Source organism: Notechis scutatus, chromosome 6 (genome assembly GCF_049901735.1).
Source record: "Notechis scutatus isolate UNSWTSFEM ecotype Mainland chromosome 6, rNotScu1.2, whole genome shotgun sequence".
Classification (NCBI taxonomy): domain Eukaryota; kingdom Metazoa; phylum Chordata; class Lepidosauria; order Squamata; family Elapidae; genus Notechis; species Notechis scutatus.
The window spans coordinates 55,015,520-55,024,605 of NC_142014.1; the positions used below are offsets into that span (position 1 = coordinate 55,015,520).

At 36.5% G+C, this 9,086-nt stretch overlaps 1 protein-coding gene across 2 annotated transcripts in view; it reads right to left on the reverse strand.

Annotated features, from left to right (window-relative positions):
• The window catches only part of CSF2RB (colony stimulating factor 2 receptor subunit beta), a 42,179-nt gene extending 35,270 nt beyond the window's left edge, over positions 1–6,909 (reverse strand). The window contains exons 1-2 of one of the 2 annotated variants that reach the window (XM_026693303.2): positions 6,813–6,905; positions 1,781–1,907 (exon numbers count right to left, since the gene is read on the reverse strand). In XM_026693303.2, the coding sequence (XP_026549088.2) occupies positions 1,781–1,907; positions 6,813–6,873 (188 nt within the window). In that variant the 5' untranslated portion in view covers positions 6,874–6,905. Of the gene's footprint in view, positions 1–1,780; positions 1,908–6,812 lie in introns of both variants that reach the window. The other variant, XM_087968348.1, reaches the window with a different exon arrangement.
• Positions 6,910–9,086: the final 2,177 nt, after the last annotated feature.

The following is a 9,086-nucleotide window of genomic DNA, read 5'->3' on the forward strand; positions in this document are numbered from 1 at the left end:
TCTCAAAAAAAGAAATTATACTTGTATTATGTTTTGTGAAAACCCAAATAAAAATTTTATATATATAAAAAAAGAATGGGTTGAGGTCAACGGTAGACAGTCTAAGGTTAAAGTTTTGGGAGACCACAGGCTCTCTTCTGCTTCTTCATGAAAAAAAAATTCTCATTGTGCCTATGAGTTATTATTTGGTCTGTTTTTGAAAACAAATTTAGCAGAGCTAATCCAGAAATTGTATCAGGTTTCATTTGGACTCCTTTTGAATGCACCATGCAAAACATTTGTTCAAAACCAGAACAAATTTTAACAGATGGCTAAACCCGTTCATTTAACCTTCTCTGAAAATTCACCTACTACGCCTCCACATCCCAGGTAAAGGTGATTGAGTGGTAGATATTTTCTGAGCAACTGGTGACATTTAGAAGGAGTAAAGCTAAACTGGCAAATCAAACAATCCTTTTTTAAAATTTCTTATATGACTTTAAAAAAAATAGCTCAGACCATTTGCCAATATTAATTGTGGCAGAACAGAAGTCACCAGTGAGAGCGTAAAAGTATATATTGACTAGTGTTGAGGTATGTAACACTTTAACTTAGCCATAAGGAAAAACCCTTAAACTAGAATAGATAAATGTATCCACCATATTTGTGCTTATGACACGTCTGCATAATTCTATGCCAAAATTATTCCTCCTCCTCCTCCTCCTCTTCCTCCTCTCCCCTCCATATTTCTCATTCAATATATTTAAAAAGGAATTATATTGAGATTTCTTGTTTGGGGAGAAGAAAATTTCAGCAAAGTTTCCAGAGATAAACTGGAATGTGTGAAAAGCATGTCCTAGTGAGTCCATAAGTGCCCCATCTTTCCTTTTTTAATTCTATCGCTTGCAGTCTGATGTCTTCTAGTCTTCCTATGCATCAATTAAACCCTACAAGAAGACTACTAAGAAAAACCTTGCTAGGAGAATTCTTTCCTCTTTCTCAGGGGAAAAATAACTTTCAGAAAGCCAAGCTGACACAGTGGTAATTTTCTAAGCATTCACTCATAAATCTATTCCCTCTTGACACTATCTGAAAGGGCAGATTTCTTTTAAAAATACATAATTTATGTTTAAATGGTACTTCTCTTAACATTTATTCTCTATTTTTTTCTCCCAAAGTACAGAATGTTTAATTTTTTGATTGTTAATTATTTACTTGAATGAATTATTTCCTACAAATAAGAATGACATTGGAACATAAGAACATGTGAAGCACCAGTGGAGATACAGTTCTAACTTGCCCTTTTGCGAGTTGCATCTATTTCACAAGCTCCTGTCCAGGGGTGGGATTTTACCGGTTCTGTCCACCTCTGTAGAACCGGTAATTCTGAAGAGCAGCAGACAGAGAACTGGTTCTATGTCTGCTGCTCTTTTGGCCCACCCACCTGCCTGGGCTCTTACCTGACCATTATTTCCTGCTTTTTCAACCACAGCTGCTTTGTGCGACACAGCTACGGTTGAAAAAGCGGGAAAAAGGGGCTTTTCCAACCACTGCACACTTGCACGCAGCACTGCTCAGCTGTCTGGGCAGCTCAGCAGGTCGTAAATTGCACTCACATGACTTGCGTGACTCGCGCATGCACCTGCAATGCAGAGCAACAGAACTGGTAGTTATACCAGTCGGATCCCATCCCTGCTCCTGTCCCTTAGCATTACACCCCTCTAGAAATCCTCTTTTGCCCTGCCTTTTCTTTTTTTGTGCACCCAAATTCCTGTAAATGAATCAGTGCTCAGCCACTCACGAATGGTTATGTTTGTGGAAAAGGTGCATCTTGACAAAGGCATTTCCCTCCCGAGGCTCAGACCAGGTGCAGTTCATATATGATTTGTAGTCATTGGAACAGCTCAAGGATTCCTTCAGTCGGCTCTCTAAAAGAAAAGAAGAAGACATTAAAGGGCTATCTCGGGTTTTGCTCCGCAAGAGCAAAAACAGCAATGACAAGAAATGAAAATAAATGTTTTTTAAATGTTATTTATTTGGGTATTTAAGCACTATTAAGGAATACAAATTGCCTGTTTTTTTCAAGTGCACCATTTTGAGAAAGACAGAAAGTTTTTTTTAGAGGGCTTGTCTAGATATGCACAAGCACATATCCAGAAATTTTTATTTTATTTATTTATTTATTTGATTTGTCCATCACTTACAAGAGAATAGGCATAAGTATAAATATGAGTAAGAGGCTTTGCAGAAGTCTATGCAAATTGCATCTATAGCTATACCCTGGTCAAGTAGAGTTTATTTATTTATTTATTTATTTTGGTTTGTCAATTGCTTACAAGATAATAGGTATAAGTAAAAACATAGTTATGAATACATGGATACATATAAGAAAAATAAAAAAAATAAAAGAAACAATAGGACAGGGACGGTAGGTACATTGGTGCACTTATGCATGCCATATGTTTTTGCAGTGTAGGAGTTGAAGATTGCAGGACAATTTTTTCCTGAAACCAAATTGTTTTTTGGAGAGTAGGTTATTTGACTCTAAGTGGAGGTTCATTTTTTTGTGTTGAGTCTTTTTTTTCAAGGTTAGTTAATCTTGCTTTTATAATGTCCAGGGATGCTCCTATGGTATCAAGGGATGTCATTCGTGTTTCTATGGTATCAACTCTATCAAACAGGGCAATATATTTGTCCAGTTTGGGTTTACATGGTGGACAGAAATATGAAAATGCATGGTTGGATGATTCTAGGAATTGAGTCATTTGCTTGGGTAATCCCAAGCAGCTATGGTGAGCGTAGTTGTCACATAGGGAACATTTGGTGGAATTTTCATTATCCTTTAGAGTTTCTTTACATATAAAGCATGTGCAAGAGTCTTGTGGTTCATTGGTGGGGATTTCTTTCTCTTTGGGTTGTGGTTTGGCATTGGATTTTTTTTCCCTGCATGGTAGGTTTGTTGAGATAGTGAATTGATTAAATTGCTCAATCAGACAAAATATTTGGGTAATCAATATAGCCAATACCACACCAATTAATCAAATACAATAATCACACTAGTCAAATAATTTCACAAAACAAGAATCAGCCTAATCAATTATTTACACTAATCACCAATCACACTGGTCAATTAAATTCACTAAATCACTACTTTTACTATTCAATTAAATTACACAAATCGCTGATCTTTTACACTGATCAGTAACCACACTATTTGCATTAAATACTCTAATCTCACTAATCAATCAAACAATAAGTCAATTAATCAATTGATTAATTATTTTATAGAAATTGTTTTAGAGACATCATTATCTAATCTTTGATATAGGTCATGAAGTAGAAAAGTTATAAGTTTTGAGGTAATGAAGTAATCAGTGTTTCAGTTTTGTTTAATTTTATACCATCCCACAAAGTTTTTCCATTCTAAAATTGCCCTTTAAAATTCAAACGGAACAGATAGAAAAAACATAAAGACCCAGGGTAAATATAACCATAAAGACTGATAAGAAGAATAAGTTGAATGTATCAAAAGACTTGGGGAAAATAAACATGTATGCCACAGAAGGAGAGGGAAAGCCATCGCTGAGAAGGCTTGCTCCTAGCTGTCCCTGCCCATATTTAAGCATGAGAGAGCATGTGGAGCAGAACCTTAGAGGATGGTCTAAATGCTTGTGCAGCATTCAGTTTTAGAATCCAATTCATCCCTCATCTGATTAATATTTTCCAGTTGTTGACCAAGGGCTTTGTATGAACCAGCAAGGACACCAATCTCCTAACTGATAAAAGATGCTAGAATGCAAACCTTTTCACCAGCTCTGAACATACAAATACATCTTTTCACACGCACACAGAAAGCCACCAGTGAAGTAAAATCATTGCTCTTCTCCAGGCTTGTGTAGCCATACATTTTTAAAAAATTCAACAGGGAGGAACAGTTTGCATCTTTCAAATTATATGAGCTTCTTTCTGCCAAAATTGAAAAGCCAGTGCCTATGTTTGGATACATGCATGTTAACACTCTTATCTGAGTGTAAACTTAAATAACATGAACAGTACAAGTAACTGGACATGACAAGTTCACATAGACATCCCAAGAGAAGGGACACAAAATTGGACAAATTGCTCACTACTGTAGGCATAAATGTTACAGTAGAAGGCTTCTCACGAACAGTGTAAATGGCAAAGGGTGGAGAAGAGTGTGTCTCTGTACCTTGTATGATGTTTTGGGTAGGAGCCCTGCTGGGAGAAAACGAGGAAAAGTGTACCAAAGATGAGGGGCTGGTAAGGCTGGCCAAAATATTTTGTCCCCTGAAGCTGAGAACTTGCTTCATTCTTTTAATTTCCATAAAAATAAGTCATGTGTTTCTATTTACTCATTGTATTTGAACACCACTGTAATCTAGACAGAATCCCAATAATTAACATTCACATACAATAACATGTTTAAAACATCCATGTTATAAAGCTAAAAACCCCAGATTAAATACATTAAAAGAATCTTTAAGAAACAAAATAACCCTGTAATATAATATGGTGGTCCAACATAATTTCCATTGACCAAACACAGGCAGGAGCATCTAAATTTCCATGCACCCTTTGAAGAGGTCCATTTCAATAACTTCCAAAATAATAGCAGAGGTGATTCAAGTCTCCATTGGGAGACTGTTCCAAAGCACAGGTGCTTCTACTGAGAAACTATGATTCTGAGCACATTACTGCAGTTTTACCCATTACTTCACAAAAGTGGGAAACTAACATTCTGCAAAGATTATATCAGTTTGATTCTGATAGAAAAAGACAGCCCTGGAAGTATCCAGGTGCCAAACTTTGTAAGCTTTATTGAATTATATCCAGAAACCAATTGACATCCAATACAGAGCTCATAACACTGATGTAATATGCTCAAAGTGAGGAATGCCAGCTAATAAATCAGCCATCAAATTCTGCCCTAATTTAATGTTCTGGATGGTTTTCAAAGGCAGCCCTATATAGAGAATCTTGCAGTAGTCTATACAAGTAATTGCAATGGACCGAGTTGTCATCAAAGGTCTCTCTTGCTCCAAGTAGGGCTGCAACTGGCAAGCCATCCAAAGTTAGACAAAGATGTTGTGAGAGTCCACCTGCCCATCCAATAGTAGCCATAAATTTAGGAGAACCTTCAAGTTACAGTCTAGCTTCTTGAAGGGTAGAGCTTCCTTTTCAAGAGACAGAACTGGAATTGGCAAAGCACATCACTGAACAAAGCAGCAATGCTATCCTATTTGGGTCCAGATTTAGCCTGTTTTGTCCCATTCAGTTCTGGTAATTTCCAAGGACAAGTGTGTACACATAAATATCATCTGCATACTAATGGTACCATATCCTGAACTTTCAGATGACATTCTAAGTACATTCATATTAATGTTGAAGATTGGCGGTTGAGGGAAAGGGGGAGAAATCCTACAGTACCCCACAAAGAAATGATTATCTAGGCCCCTCTGTCCAATACAACCACCATTTTAAACTACCCACTAAAGCAGGAGCTCAAGCCTTTGCATTTGGTCCAGAGGAATATTATATTCATGGTAGAGGCTGCACAGATGGGATCTCAGATCCCAATTAAAGTTATCTATTGTGGCAATAGTACAGTCAAACCCCATGCAGGTGGGAAAGATCAGGGAAGCAAGAATTACACAGATTTCAGTAGGATAACTTTAATACTAGATTAAGATAGATAATATTGTAAATTATAAAAGACATCTCCCACTTTTGTTTATAGCATGTTAATTAAGGTGGAATTTCTCTGAATTATTTAAAAAGATTTTTCCTAAGTTTCTTTCAAACTGGGCTAAATGGCCATTTATGAGATAAGCTGTCAATCAACTCATGCTTTTCTCTTGATAGTTTACATCTATCCTCTTTCCATTCTTTTCCAAACCTCCTCACTAGGCAATAGTTGTCAGTCACATTCAAGGAGTGCCTCTTAAGGAAAAAGGACCATTACAATCCTATTGAAATCTGCTGGCACCATTCCTTTCTGGAGTGAAGTTTTGATAATCTCCCAGTTTCAGCTTGTCACACACTTTCTCCAGCTCCACATAAGAGCTAGGTTCCAGCCCATAAATAACTGAGGACATCCCAAAAAGCATCATTAGAATCAGAATTCCAGATCACATGGCAAGACATTACTTCAGTTATCACATTAACTCCCCACCCACAAACAGTCAAGATTTTTGTTAATTTGAACAATTTATCAGCAAAAAGCAGCACAAAATTGTCTCAGGGGACAGGCAGGGGAATCGCCACCTCAGAAGGGAATTATCAACATTCTCAAGAATGTTGCTATTAGGACTATGATGGTGAGTCTTCTCTATTCAGCCACCATTTTTGAAACAACAATACCTCAAAGATCAGGGTAGGTCAACATTGCTAGGATTTCAGGAGATCTAATTTCCAGGATTCATGAGGGGACACAAGTTTTGGTCTCTACTGAAGAAGGGATATTTGTATTGGCCAGAATTGGTGTGACTTCAAACTGAATGAGAATCTTTCCAAGCATGAATCTCACATAGTTCTTTATGGCAAGATTTATTAAGAAGAATGGAATGGAGTAAGAATTCCAGTGACTGAATTAGACTATATTTAGCATCAATTTACCCCATGGACATGATGGTTTGGGGGGTTTTTTCTTAATGGCTTTCCCATTATCAGGTAAGGATATAGTCTTTTCACTAATAATGAGGAGGCTTGCAACTGACTATTAATCTAAGAGCCTCCTGATTGTTTATCAAGAAAAAAAATGAGAAGGAGCAAAGATGGAAGTGAAGAGTAAAATGTATCAATAGAAAACCTACCTCGAGCTTCAATGATGATAACAGTGAGTCTTAAAGCCAGAGCAATGCTGTAGAGCTTCATGTTAGTTAAACACTCTTTGTTGCCTGGAGAACTCACCTGTGGGCAAAATAGATTTTTTTAAACAAGGTACTGTTGAGTGATGGCTACTTTCCCATTGCTGCTCTTTCTTCTTCTGAATATGTGATTAAAACATTCAGTACAATTAATTAAACTCCACTTAATTAATTCCCAAATTATTCTTTTTCATTTCGCTTGCCCATACTCCCTTGCTGCTTCTTAACAAATTGCATTTTTACCACAAAATCACCAAGACTGGGAGACTGAGCTACTTGTTTGCCAAGGAAGTTTGCTATTGGATCCATTCATTAAAAGAAACAAGAAGACAAAAATAAAACAAAACTTCTACGGATTCCCAAATTCCCTTCAACTTCCCAGGATTTCTACAAAGATAGTTAGCCTTAAAACCTCCAACCAGATTAGCACAGATGAAAGGCAGAATCACAATTCTAAGGTTAATTCTCTACCATCAGAGAGAACTGTTCTAGTTTCTCTTTATATCGTAGACCAGTATCATCTTTTATAGAGAGAAGTGAGAAAAGATAGAAGAGACAGAAACACTTCTCTTCCTCAGAGCAATTCTCCATACATGTTTCTGAGAATTCCAGATCAGACCAGTTAGACATGACCCCAAAGGCCCTGATTCTGTGAGGCTGATCCTCAACCTCCATTAGCTGTCAGATCAGAATAAGGGATGTACTTGGGTTCACTTCAACATCAGTGGGGTTAATATTTGTTATTTGTCTAAAGACTCTCATTTTATGGATTTTGTTATTAGAGCAAATAATAGAGTGAGCTGTCTTTTGATTTAATTTTTTTGTTTTTAATGTCTTTTTTACTTTTGAATGCTGTCCAGAATTTACTGGAGATGGGTAGCGAATGAATTTACAATTATTAGATTGGTCACACATGTAGCTAAATGATTAGATTGGATTTTTATTCACCTCTCAGAATAACAGAGTTGGAAGGGACTTTGGGGTTCTTCTTTATAGTCCAACCCCCTGCTCAAGCAGGAAACCCTATACCATTTCAGATAAGTCCAAGGAGATAATAAGTTAAACACAAAGCCAACTGGGTGACCTTGGACCAGTCACTCATTCTCAACCCTAGGAAGCAGGTAATGGCAAGCCACTTCTGTAATTCTGCAAAGACTTGTCCAGGCAGTTGCCAGGAATCAACATCGACTCAAAGACATGCATGTAAACATATACAAAACAGCAATAAAAATAGTTTGAAAGTATTGACATTTTCTCTGACATAACATAACAATATGTGGTAACAAATACTAATAAGCACTCACCTTCTCATTTATTTATTTTTCTTCTTTTTGATGATAGTTTCAAACTATACAATCAGTAGTGAAGGATTAAGCTTTTTACTCCATGTTACCACCCCTGCCAATTAAAACTTTTCATAACTACAGGAATCTTCAAATGCAATCTTGAAGAGAAGCGTTGATAGTGTAACCATACAGTTTGCATGTTGATCAGTTTCTGGTGAAGTATCATTTGTTTCTTTCTGTTTTTCTTTTCTGGTAGTTTCCTTTTTTCAAAGTAGCATTTCAACATCTCTTTTGCTTACGGAAGAGAAACTAAATGTTTCATGTTTATAATAATTGCATAACATTTTAAAGAAAGCATTGTACTTCATCAAAGAATCTAACAATCTGGTGTCCAACCTATGACCCATGGGCCACATGCAGCCCTGGACAACTAATAATGTGACTCCATAAGACCTCAAAAAAATAAAGGAAGTTTGTTTTTCATACACATTAACTATATGGCATATTTTATAGGCGGCCCAAGATAATTCCTCTTCACTCAATGTGGCCCAGGCTAGCCAAAAGGTTGGCTAAGCCTGATCTAGACTATCTATTATAATCAAACTATAATTTTATTGGACAAAATGATTGGAGAAAAATGTGATGTGATTCATAATATTTACATAATATCCTTACGTAGATAACACAGATTATATAGTTTATACCATTTCTTAATGATATCAACATTCAAGTGACAAAAGTTGCAACATTAGAGTCACTAAAATGAAATATTCTTAGGTTAGAGAGATTGTGGGCAGGACGGTTTCGCACAATTGTCCATTAAAATGTGGTTTCAAAGTATATTGGTTTTTACAAAAAAAAAAAATCCGCATAGACTATTCAGTTTTTCTTCAAAGTGATGATGTATACCTAGCTGCTTTGCACATATTCACTC